This window comes from Juglans microcarpa x Juglans regia, chromosome 7D, assembly GCF_004785595.1.
Source record: "Juglans microcarpa x Juglans regia isolate MS1-56 chromosome 7D, Jm3101_v1.0, whole genome shotgun sequence".
NCBI lineage: Eukaryota > Viridiplantae > Streptophyta > Magnoliopsida > Fagales > Juglandaceae > Juglans > Juglans microcarpa x Juglans regia.
In genome coordinates this window covers 1,482,186-1,494,778 of record NC_054606.1, presented here as the reverse complement: position 1 = coordinate 1,494,778, position 12,593 = coordinate 1,482,186, and the positions used below count along the sequence as shown (strand labels likewise).

The 12,593-nt window shown below is 38.0% G+C and overlaps 1 protein-coding gene across 3 annotated transcripts; it reads left to right on the top strand.

Annotated features, from left to right (window-relative positions):
- Nucleotides 1–3,317: 3,317 nt before the first annotated feature.
- Nucleotides 3,318–12,588, top strand: LOC121238302 (transcription factor MYB33-like). Of its 3 annotated transcripts, none has more exons than XM_041135135.1 (5): nt 3,318–3,543; nt 3,718–3,774; nt 4,568–4,956; nt 10,728–11,742; nt 12,022–12,588. In XM_041135135.1, the coding sequence occupies exons 3-5, from the start codon at nt 4,597–4,599 to the stop codon at nt 12,315–12,317; spliced, it is 1,671 nt and encodes a 556-aa protein (XP_040991069.1). In that variant the 5' UTR covers nt 3,318–3,543; nt 3,718–3,774; nt 4,568–4,596; the 3' UTR covers nt 12,318–12,588. The 3 variants fall into 3 exon arrangements, with proteins under 3 accessions (XP_040991069.1, XP_040991070.1, XP_040991071.1); XM_041135136.1 differs by having other exon boundaries at nt 4,533–4,956; XM_041135137.1 differs by lacking the exon at nt 3,318–3,543 and having other exon boundaries at nt 3,623–3,774.
- Nucleotides 12,589–12,593: the final 5 nt, after the last annotated feature.

Sequence of the window (12,593 nt, the reverse complement as noted above, 5' to 3'; positions counted from 1 at the left end):
AATAATTCAGTACTGTCATCTTATGTCAACATTTTATATAATTAAAATTTTTTATATAAACATTAGTTTTTATTGCTATGTCGTCTGATAATAGAATGTGAGTACAGTGTATTCGAAAAGTACATATTAATTATTCACTTGTGCTTGATGCCTTAATAGAATACTTATAAATAGTTTTTTTTTTTTTTTTAGAAATGATACTTGTAATCATGAGTGTGTAAGTACTATACAGTCACTTTGAAAAAAATAAATAAATACAGAACTCATATAAAAAAATAATAATTTTTTAATAATAAACCTCACTCTATTTCAAAGAGACTACACAGTATTTGCGTACTCCACAACTATATGTAGTATTATTATTTTTTTTTTAGAAAATATGTATTATGTTAATGTAATATATATCTAATTGCTGCTTATTTCCTTCACCGATAATATAATACATTAACCACGATTTAGAATAGAAATTAATTTCATATAACATCTAATCACATACCCGTCACATGACAGCTAATTTTTTAAATAAGATAACATAACAAACAGGTGATAAATACCGAGCAAAAGCCAGATCTTAAGAAAGTATTATTATAAAAAAAATTATATTTTCAAGCTGTTGCGTAGAACACATCTTATAATAAAGTACTTATATGTCTTAATTTGATTTGAAAAATAAATTTTAAAATTAATAAAATCTTATTATTTAAGTAATATAGATATTTTATTTTACATATCGACTTAAAAATAGAATAACTCAAAATACTAACATGTGAGATATGACATTTGGATAGAGAAAATATGGATTAAGTAGATATATAGTCACAAAACATGTATATATTATAATTGGTATCTAATAATCACAAAACATCAACGGTTTGAGCATGACAAATTATGCGTGGAGCCCATGTTTTCGTGGAATCAGATCATGGATTCATGATGACGCGGCGCCATACACGGAAGATCAAGATTAATTAGTACTGGTGTGGCGTGATGCCTGGAAATATTATTTTTAAATTAATAATTTAATACGCAAAGTTATGATATATGCTATACCTCTTCTATATTCTATATATTGGTCATATCCCAACAAAGAGGGATATCAAGACGCCATTCTCTTTCCTTCGGAGAACGGCGTGCCTGCGGGGGCTATAGTTTGGGAGACTAGTGTACATGTTCGGTTTCGTGAGAGGTTTGGAGTACTCATGTTTCTGCATCCTCTGTAGAGAAAACTCCTGAACAACTTTGTATATACCCCGTTTGGAGTACTGTTTCTTTCATTTTTTTTTTTTCTTTTTGCAGGATATAGATCCATTTCGAAGTCTAGCTATCACAGTTTTGGTATTGTTGCTCCAAACTGCCTGTAATGCCTCTTCATTATTCCTAATTTTCCTGTGTTTGGAACAAATAGAGCCATGCTGCATGCACACGCCATAAAGCAAAATATTCTTTGTACCCATCAATAATTTCTGGCATTGCTCACATCATTTACCTGCAAGTTGGGAGGGACATAGAGACAAAAACAAAAGCAATTTCGAGTACTGGGAAAAAGAAAAAGGAAACAAAACATATTGATTGGGTTTGCATCACGAGAAGCGCCTAGCTAGCTGCTTGCAGCTTCCATGTGTGAATATATAACATCTGGCTTTTCTCCAGTGGAACGGTACTATTTCTCTTTGCTTATGACGTGGACCATAAGCCTGGTGATCGGCCACCTCTGCGAGTTACCAACTTTGGGAAAACTCCAAGGCCGGCCGGGAACCATAATTAGGGTAACATCATCATCTCTCATTTCAATCTTCTTGTTCTCATGCACATTATTGCATGACAAAAGGACTACTGGAGCCGCCCACGATATCCATTCCAATATTTTCCTATCTGATTTGCGATGATCAGTACGGAGCTTAAAAAAATACGTATTGCCAGCAGGTATTTACAAGATCTCTAAAAGGAGACTTCGATTTGTCAGATCCATTTATATATCATTGATACAATTTGTGAGATCTAAACAATAATCACACACGCAGAGAGAGAGAGAGAGAGAGAGAGAGAGATGGGATTAATCATGATATATAATATCCTCCAGAAAACAAATATTATTTTTAGAAGTGAATGATCTCATGACTCTCTCATCCAACTCGGCAAGAGGTATCAGATCATACACTTGTGCCAAGGGAGTACTCACGTTGAGTAGGGCATTGGTCCAGAGGAGATGCATATGGAAGAACAAAACATTCTCATTGGTTGCTTGCCAAGAAGTTTGATGATGTAAGTGCCGTCTCATTTTGCAGTTCATGTCCATATATATCATGTATGTATGCATGTATGTATATATAGATATAAATATAGTCAGGTATGTATAGTGTTTGATGAATGTCATGCATGTTGTACATTTGCATTGGTTGGAAGACATATCATGACCTTCAATTATTGTGACCATCGCTATTGCATGGGATGACGCTGAAGACGCTTTGAATCATTAAAAGCACAGTCCATTTTCTTTAAAATTTAAGGATGATATATGTGTATAAGAAATTCTATAGCGAAGTCTTACACCACATACTTCTATTTAATTAATATATGATTTGTCATTTTTATTCTTCTATCTTAATGCTTAAATATGTTTTTGTTTAAATAGAACGATAAAAATAACAAATTATATGTTAGTTAGGTGTATGGATGTGTGTGGTGTAAAACTTTATTGTAATATTTCTCATATATATTTGTATATATATTTGGACAAATGAAGTAAATTTGTCCACTCTATCATAATTTTGGAAAAAAATTAAGGGTTTGTTTCTGAAACTCAACTTATATTATCTCATCTCATTTCAAAATTTTTCATAAGTTCATTATCAAATTTCATTCAAATATAAATATTTTTTAATTTTTAATTTTTAATTTTTTCACTTAATGATTACAACTTTCTCAAACTTCTAGACAAAACATAAAAAATAATATAATTTTTTCAAATTTAAAACAAAAATTATATTATAATAATATTTTAAATTTGTAATATTTTTATTCAATTTTTTATCACTCATTTATTAAAATCTAATAAAATATTTTAACTCAGATAATTTTATTATTATTTATAAATTATTTTAATATTATTCATGAAACTCTAATTTCATTTAATTCTCCAAGCATCCTAAATGTAGTAAAATATTAGAGAAAAAAGAGGTAATTATTTTAAAAGAAAAAAGCATGTTTTAAAAAATAAAAATGTTAATTAAGGGGAAAAGAAAAAAAGAAAGAGGAAATATATGGCATACACTATATAAAGTAGGGTGGTATTTACTCGGTCTTCCTTGAAAGTACATTGTCTCACCTAATTTCCCTCTCCTCGTGCCATTTCTTTCGCCTCTCGAATCCCCCCAAACTCTCAACTCAAACTCTCTTTCCTCACTTCCTTCCTCTACAAATCTCTCACCCTCGCTTTCTATCTAATAGAGTGAGTCTCTGTTCGTGCCCATGCGCGTGGATCTGGATTATTTTCTTTGTCTTGCTCTCTGCGCTCTCTGATCCATTTCTGCTCTGAATCACAAGGTTTCTGAGCTTATCTTCTTCGAGTATTTGCTATTTTTTTAACTTCAAATTGGGCTTTTGATTCCAGCTTTTCCATTTCTGTGTGCTCACGTATTCCATAATTACCATATTCTCAGCTCCGAGCTTAATCGAGCACTCTTCCTGACTTTTGATTTTTCTTTTTACAAATTTCAGCGAAAGGACTCGTAGCAGCTTCGATTTTTGCATATACTCTGTCTTGGTCTAATTCAGGTATTTCATCTCTGTGTGTGTAGTATAATTTTTTTAGTTTTAGGCCCATTTTGGTGGAATTGAACATGCATTAATATACTGTTGGTTGAGCTGAGAGTTCTGATCCTTAAAATTGTTAATTTCTTTATGAATATTGCGATTCGTTATGTTAATGCATAATAAATGTGTTTCGTGTGCAATAAATGAAATTAACTCCTTTTTTTTAGTGAATTAAAGATAGGAATTTAGGTTGGTGGACCTAGAGGAGTGTGTTGGCCTTTCATTGCTTTAATGATGGGGCTAGTTTTGGTTTCCGGTTAAAGATCTTTTTCTTCCTTTTATGTACCTCAGATAGGGGCAAAATTCGTGGATGTCATCATTAATTCATTTTAGACTGTTAATTTAATTGCTCATAGGGCTGGCGGAGTTATTAGTCTGGGAAAGTTTTTAATGTTACTGTATTGCGTTTCTCCATCTCGTCCATAGTCACCTATTTTGGCTATCTACCTCTAAGGTTGCTTTTACCATCATCTTCTATTTTCAACCGTCATCATCCATGCATGATGTGGGGTCGTTTATAATTATGAAATGGGGTGAACTTAAAGCAGTGCTATATATATTAGCACCAGTTGCAGTTTGATGTGCTCAGAAAAGAGTGCAGAACAAAAATAGTTAGGGCGTGGGAGGTGAAGTGCTGGTATTTTTAGGGTAGAAAGAAAAAAGGAGCTATCCTTTTGTTTATGTGTTCGTTTTTTTTCCTTCTCATCCCTTTTATTCAGGCTGTCATTCTACTCTTTGCATGGTTATCAGCTAGTGGCTTTGGTGTAGCATCACAGATTGAGAATGCCTTGCAAAACAACTGAGAGTGAAGAAGGGTCACTGCCTAAGGATCAATGCGAGTCTCCATTGATTAATGAAAATAATGAAGGCTGTGCGGGTGGAGCAGTTGTTCTAAAAAAAGGACCATGGACATCTACTGAAGATGCAATTTTGGTGGACTTTGTCAAGAAGCATGGAGAGGGGAACTGGAATGCTGTTCAGAAGCACTCTGGGTTGTTCCGATGTGGCAAAAGCTGTCGATTAAGATGGGCAAATCACCTAAGGCCAAACTTAAAGAAGGGTGCATTTACAGCTGAGGAAGAACGGCTGATCATTGAACTTCATGCCAAGATGGGAAACAAATGGGCTCGGATGGCAGCACATGTAAGTATATATTTTGTTTGTCTGCTTTTGGGTACGGTACAATCATTTTCTGTTATCATGGTCTGTCGCGGATCTTAAAAGTTTCTGATATCATGGTCTATAGCTGGCTAGCTGCAAATGGTAAGGATATATGTGGTATTCAATATGGTATTGAAAAATATTTTGGGATATGTTTGGCCAATCCTTAACTTTTACGTGGTGCATAATTCCATAAAGGATAAGTTTAGACAGTTGACCCATACTTGTCCTTTTTTATGCTTGTTTGATTAAACCCAATTATTTTATATATTTATTAACCCTGAACAGTGTTAAAAAACAAAATGCTGAGGTTTGTGCTTTCTTCAACTTCAAGCAATCATGCCCCTTTCCCTTTAATTGAATCAGATTGGATAAGAAGTAGTAAAGTAAATTACACAAATTACGTTGTTGTGAATTCATAATGTTTCATTAACATTGTAAGTGATGTGGTGTGCCTTCAAGAAACAAAATTGAGGGTTGTCGATAGAAAACTTATCCGTAGTTTGTGGGGGTGTTCGTATGTGAGTTGGTCTTACTTGGCTTCGGTTGGAGCGTCTGGTGGTGTCATCTTAATGTGGGATAAAAGAGTAGTGGAGGCAGTAGAGGAGTGTGTTGGGACTCTCTCGGTTGCTAGTCTTTTCAAGAATGTAGTAGATGGGTGGGAGTGGGCTTATGCAGGCATTTATGGGCCTAATCTGGATAGAGAGAGGAGAAGGTTTTGGGAGGAGTTGGCGGACTTATATTGTTTATGGGACGTGTCATGGTGTATGGGCGGGGATTTCAACATCACTCGCTTTCCCAGCGAGCGATCAGGGAATTCTCACACCTCTATATCCATGGAAGAGTTCTCTGAGTTTATGTTTGATTTGGACCTTATGGATCTTTCCCTTGTTGGGGGTGAGTTCACACGGTCCAACACCAGGGAATGGTCGAAATTGGATAGGTTTCTTGTTTCTCCTTCTTGGGAAGCCCATTTCCGGAATTGTGTCAGAAGACGTTAGCTTGGGTTTGCTCAGATCATTTTGTTGGAAGAAACCCATCGAAAATCCCTCCGGCTCAGGTGCTTTGTCTTCGGCCTCCAGCAAGTCGGCTCCATGAGCAGGTCCTCATAATAATTCACAATGTGTTTCTCTAATTCAAAGGGGGAAGAAAGAACTTGATTACCTGTCTTGAGTGACTCAATAGTATTATTGCGTCTACGTGAATTAGCTACTCTATGGAAGAACTTTGTACATTTATCCCCTTATTTTAACCAAAATCTCCTGGATTTTTGTCGCCACGAGGTCTCCTCCATCAACAATACCCTTTCCAGTTCAATCACCACCACACTCCTTCTCGACAATATTTCTTCGGAAGTATTTCCCATCAATACCTACCCCTCCAACTCCTGTAACTCCTCCATTAGAATAGTCTTTTGGTTGTCAATACTACCAAAAACTTTCAAGTTCCACCTCTTTAAATCTTGCTTTAAAGCCTTTAACTTACCTGCAAGAATGAAGCTAGGGGTACCCGTGAGCTAATAAGAAGACCACCAAGAACGAACTTTCTCAGCAAAACCGTCCACTGCTAACCACATTTTCAAACTTGAAATATTGGCGACCCCTACGAATGGACCCCTAAGAAAGACTAGGTCGATGGTGGATGTCGATGATGTTATGCGGGTCTTTCTTGACTTCCATGTCTTCAAAAAGTTTGAGAAACGCCTCAATGCAACATTCATAACCCTCATACCGAAGAAACATGGGGCGATAGAAGTTGAGGATTTCTGCCCTATAAGCTTGGTGAGTGGAGTTTACAAAATTATTTTGAAGGTTCTTGCTAATTGGTTAAGCTTGGTAATGGAGCAAATTATTTCAAAACCCCAAAATGCCTTTGTTTGAGGGAGGCAGATACTTGATTCAGTTCTTATTGCCAATGAGTACTTGGATCATAGGTTGAAGAAGGGCTCACATAGAATGACTAGACATTCTATGCAAGCTTGATATGGAGGAAGTCTATGATCATGTAAATTGAGATTTCCTCCTTTACTTACTTGGGAGGTGTGGCTTTGGTTAGGGGTGATAAACGGTCGGTCTGGACTGGACCAGATCGAGACTGAGACCGGTTCGGTCTCGGTCCACGTTTTAGAGGACCGAAAAGTTTCAGTCCGGTCTACGGTCCAGGGTTTTTCCGGACCGGACCGAATCGAATGAAAAATAAAAAATATATATTATTTATATTATTTATATAATACTTATACAATTAACAGTATAAAATTTTAAATATGTTATTAATACTTGTTAATATTCTATAAATTAACAATATTTTATATATATCTTCATCTAACCTATCACTATTAATAATATGAAATTTTAAATATGTTATTAACATTTGTTAATATTCTATGAATTAACTAATATATAATATCAATCAATTAACTATATAGTAATTATATAAATTAATAATATAATTTTCATCTAATTTATTATCATTGACCATATATAATTTTATTTTATTGAGTTTGTTACATAATTCACATTAATAAGTCACTTAGTTTAATTTAGTATTTTAAATAATTTTTTTTAATTAATTGATTTAAAAAAAGAAAACAAAAAAAAAAGCTGGACCAGATCAGACAGATAGCTACCGGTCCGGTCCGGAAAAATGATGGGTCCATCACCGGACCGACCGATTTGCACCCTAGCTTTGGTGATAGGTGGATTTCATGGATTCGACATTGTGTTACTACTGCTCGCTTCTCAATGTTAGTTAACGGTAACCCTGCGGGTTTCTTTAACAGTTCCTGTGGTTTGAGGCAAGGGTACCCGCTATCTCCTTTTCTTTTCATTATTGTTATGGAGGCACTTGGCCGGATGGTGAAGATAGTTGTAGAGGGTGGTTTTCTAGCCGGTTTTTCAGTGGGTAATGGTATTAATGGCTCTATCATGATCTCACATCTTTTATTTGCAGATGACACACTTCTTTTTTGTGGAGCGGAGATGGGCCAAATTCAAGCTCTACGTGCACTCTTGTTGTGCTTCGAAGTGGTGTCGGGGCTTAAGGTAAACCTTAGTAAATCTGAGATGGTGGCGGTAGGTGTGGTGTCTCCTATCAGTAATCTCGCAGACCTTTTGGGGTGCAAAGTGTGTTCTCTACCTATGAAATATTTAGGCCTCCCCTTGGGGGCGACTTTTAAAGCTAGGGCTATTTGGGATGGGGTCATTGAGAAAGTGGAGAAAAAGGTTGGCTAGGTGGAAACGGCTATATCTATCGAAGGGGGGGGGGCGGCTCACTCTGATCACAAGCACTTTATCTAATCTTTCGACATATTTCTTATCTCTATTTTCGTTGCCAGCTAGGGTGGCGAATAGGATCAATAAGTTATTTCGGGCTTTTCTGTGGGGTGGTCTAGGGGAGGACAACAAATTCCATCTTGTCAAATGGAATAAAGTTTGCTCTCCAATCTCGAGTGGAGGATTGGGTGTGCGCAATTTGAGGACTTTCAATAAAGCGTTATTGGGGAAATGGTTATGGAGGTATCACTTGGAGGGAGAGTCATTTTGGAAGGAAGTCGTTGACTCCAGATATGGAGGTGCTTGGGGTGGTTGGTGTACCAATGTAGTGAGATGGGCATGGCATGGGTTTGTGGAGATATATTAGGGGGGTTGGCAGTGTTTTGAAAACAATATCCGCTTTGTGGTTGGGCAGGGCACTAGAATCAGGTTTTGGCAGGATGTTTGATGTGGAGAGTGCTCTTTGAGAGGGCCTTCCCAGCTCTTTATAGTATTGCAGCTAATAGGGAGGCTTCAGTGGTGGACTTGCTTTTGTTTGCCCATGGTTCTCATCAGTGGAATATCCTATTCACTCGGGAAAATCATGACTGGGAATTGTCTACAGTTTCGGAATTTTTCAGCTTGATATACTCCTCAGGAAGTATAACGGTACAGGGTGATAGGTTACAATGGAGGTCCAGTGGCAGCAAGAAGTTCATAGTGAAAGCATATTATAAAGTCCAGGCCTCACAAGTAATGTATCCTTCCCGTGGAAAAGTATATGGAGGAATCGCGTACCTTCCAAAGTGGCTTTCTTCGTGTGGACTGCGGCTCTTGGGAGTATTCTAACCACAGAAAACTTAAGGAAAAGGGGTCTCATTGTGCTGGATTGGTATTATCTGTGCAAAAAACATGGAGAATCAGTGGACCATCTATTATTGCATTGTGAGGTGACAAGAGAGCTGTGGAATGAGATATTTAGTAGAGTGAGTGTCGCTTGGGTTATGCCGTCAAAGGTGGCTGACCTACTTGCTTGCTGGAAGGGTGTCCAAGGCTGTCCCTAGGTGGCAGCAGCATGGAAGATGATCCTGTTGTGCATTATGTGGTAGGGGTGGGCAGCGGGGCCCCGCCCCCGCTGCCCCACCCGGCTTCCGCCCCGCCCCCGCATGGGCGGGCGGGCTAACCCGCTCCGCCCATGCGGGGGCGGGGTCCCCCGCCCCGCATAGAGAGGGTATAGCGGGGGCGGGGGGCGGGATGACCCCAGCGGGGCCCCGCCCCGCCCCCGCCCCACATTAAAAAAAAAAATTTATTTATATATATTAAATAAATATATTGTATATAGATATACACAATTTATAAAAGACTTAAAATTATATTCAAGTCATTGGATTGTTTTGGCCTCCTAGGCCAATCTTTATATAGGAGGCCAAGGCAATACAATACTCATCCTTAAGCAATGTGGGACTTACTACTAATGACTATTGTATTGTCTTGGCCTCCTATATAAAGATTGGCCTAGGAGGCCAAATCAATCCAAAATCTAACTCTAATGAGTTTATATTTTTTTATATTTATAAATTTTAATTTATTATTTAAAATATATTATAATTTTGGTCTAAAAAAATATTTTTAGACCAAAAAAATTTTTTTTTTAACATAATGGCGGGGGGCGGGGCGGGTGGGGGTTTTTCCCCCGCCCCCCGGCACCGGGGCGGGGGACCCCGCCCCCGCCTCCCGGGGGCGGGGGGCGGTGGGGAAATCCCCAACCCCGCATGGTGCGGGGCGGGGTGCGGGGAAGGGCACCCCCCGCCCCGCACCATGCGGGTAGCAGCCCTATTATGTGGTGTATTTGGATGGAAAGGAATGCGCGGTGCTTCGAAGATAGAGAAAGAACAGTGGCGGAGCTTCTGATTTTTTTTCTACACACTTTACTCCTGTGGTTTTCAGCCATTGTTCTGAATGGCAACGATGTGCATGATTTTTTATCTTTAATTTAGTGTTTAGAATGTATTTAGGCATTTTCTTCTGTATATTCTCTGTGTACATGGGCTATGCCTATTTTCATTCATAACAATGAAACTTACTTCTTACTTATTAAAAAAAATATTTGTAAGTGATGTGATTTTCATTTGAGTCGAACCATTATCTTGATACAACTCTCTTTTGTATACACCCTATGTGCTTGGGTTGCACCTTTTGCACTTTCAAATGAAGTTTTCTTACTTACAAAAGAAAAAACAAGAATAGTAGAATCAATATCTAATTTACTAATGATGATGCATTGTTGTATATTCCAGGCAGCTATAGGCTTCTGAAAGAGCTAACTTAAAAACCACAATTTAGTTTGTTTGGCATATTTGGTCATTTTGTCTTGCATATCCTTAATGAACTTGTCATCAACATGAATAGTTTGAGCTTTTCAATTTTTGTTCTTTAAGACTTGAGTATATATGTATTAACTCTTCATCTAACATAATTTATTTTCTCTTTCACTGTTCTTAGTTGCCTGGTCGTACAGATAATGAGATAAAGAATTACTGGAATACCCGAATTAAGAGACACCAACGAGCTGGCTTACCTCTTTATCCTCCTGAGGTGTGTTTTCAAGCATTGCAGGAGAGTCAACATGGCCAAAACACTGTTGGAGTTAATGGTGGGGATAGAGGGCATCATGATATTTTGCAGACCAACAGTTATGAGATACCCGATGTCATATTTGATAGTCTGAAGGCCAATCAGGGTGTCTTACCATATGTCCCTGAACTTCCCGATATCCCTGCAAGCAGTATGCTTTTAGAAGGCCTTGGTTCTCCTCAATATTGTACTCTGCAACCAATAATGCCTATTCAGAAGCGTCTTCGAGAATCAAATGAGTTATTCCCTGGTCCCAGTGCTAGTGTTGGTAATGGCTTCTCCTCATTTGAGCAGTTTCAAGAGGATACTTGTGACAAAGTGGCTCAGTCATTTGGATTTTCTCCTCCTCTTGATCCCAATCCTGCCACTAAGAATTCAGAGTCTTTTGGTGTAATTCAGGGCAGCCATTCCCTCTCAAATGGCAATTCCTCTGCTTCTAAGCCCATCTCTGGGGCTGTGAAGTTGGAGCTCCCTTCACTCCAATATGCAGAAACTGATTTCAGTAACTGGGTTGCATCTCCTTCCCGTCCTTTACTTGAGTCAGTTGATGCTTTTATCAAGTCTCCTCTACCTGCTGGTACATTTGAGATAGATTGTTCTTCACCACGTAACAGCGGTTTGCTGGATGCTTTACTTCAGGAATCAAAGAATTTGAGTAGTTCAAAGAAGCATTCATCTGACAAGAGTTCAAACTCATCTAGTGCCACTCCTGGTGATATAGCTGACAGTTCTACTCTGAACATTTGTGAGACAGAATGGGCAGATTATGGGGATCCCATTTCCCCATTTGGTCACTCTACAACTTCACTTTTCAGTGAAATCAGTCCTATCAGTGCTTCTGGAAGTTCAATGGATGGACAACCACCGGCCGAGACCTTTACTGGTGAGCATCTCTTAATGCAGTCTGGCAGGATTACAAAGTTCATCAAATCTATATTTGGAGAAACCCGCTGGGAAATTTTTGAATTATCTTGACATCTTTGAATAAAAATTTTATTTTTTATAGTTCACCTGATAGATGTTGGCTTTATTTTTAGCTTTTGTTTTCAAAAACACTATTGCTTTCCTCATCATCGAGCTCTTCTAAACTACTTCCAAACTTTCAAAAGCAGGATAATCCTGTGAATCTGCCACTCATTATAGTTTCTTAATTGATTTTTAGGGATCATTGTGAAATCGGAACCAGTGGACATAGCCTGGACTTCAGATAGAGAAGAAGAAACCGCAGGTAGGTTGAGTTTTACTCAGCCGGATGCTCTACTTGGGGTAGACTGGCTTGAGCAGAGTTCTGGGTGTAATATAGATCAGAGCACCTTTGCAACATTTCTTGACGATGATTTTGACATTGACTACGAACACAAGGCGGCGGGAACTTCTACATCAAATCAAGGATGGGGACTTAATTCTTTTGCATGGAATAACATGCCTGCTGTCTGTCAAATGTCTGATCTTCCTTGAAACTGCTGTCAATTTTATGAACTTTAAACATTTGTCACTTCATTCATGTTGATGATTTGGTCAATGTGGGTAGTCAGGCTACTGAAAAAGCCCCCTTGCGGGTATTACTTCTGGAACATATGCAACGCTAATGGGTTCTTTCTTTGTGGTTTTTTTGTATTTCTTGTTTTTAAACAGCGAACTGCATGTGCGCATTCTGCCTTTTTACTGAAACTGTAACATAACTACTAATTTCAAATCTGGAAAATGGCGATTCAGTTGTATCTGGTTATTGGC

Excerpts from the sequence above, each read along its gene's own strand:
- LOC121238302 (XM_041135135.1), top strand. The coding sequence starts at position 4,597 with ATGCCTTGCAAAACAACTGAGAGTGAAGAAGGGTCACTGCCTAAGGAT. Across the intron at positions 4,957-10,727 it reads GGGCTCGGATGGCAGCACAT|TTGCCTGGTCGTACAGATAA; the intron begins GTAAGTATATAT and ends CACTGTTCTTAG. Across the intron at positions 11,743-12,021 it reads ACCGGCCGAGACCTTTACTG|GGATCATTGTGAAATCGGAA; the intron begins GTGAGCATCTCT and ends ATTGATTTTTAG.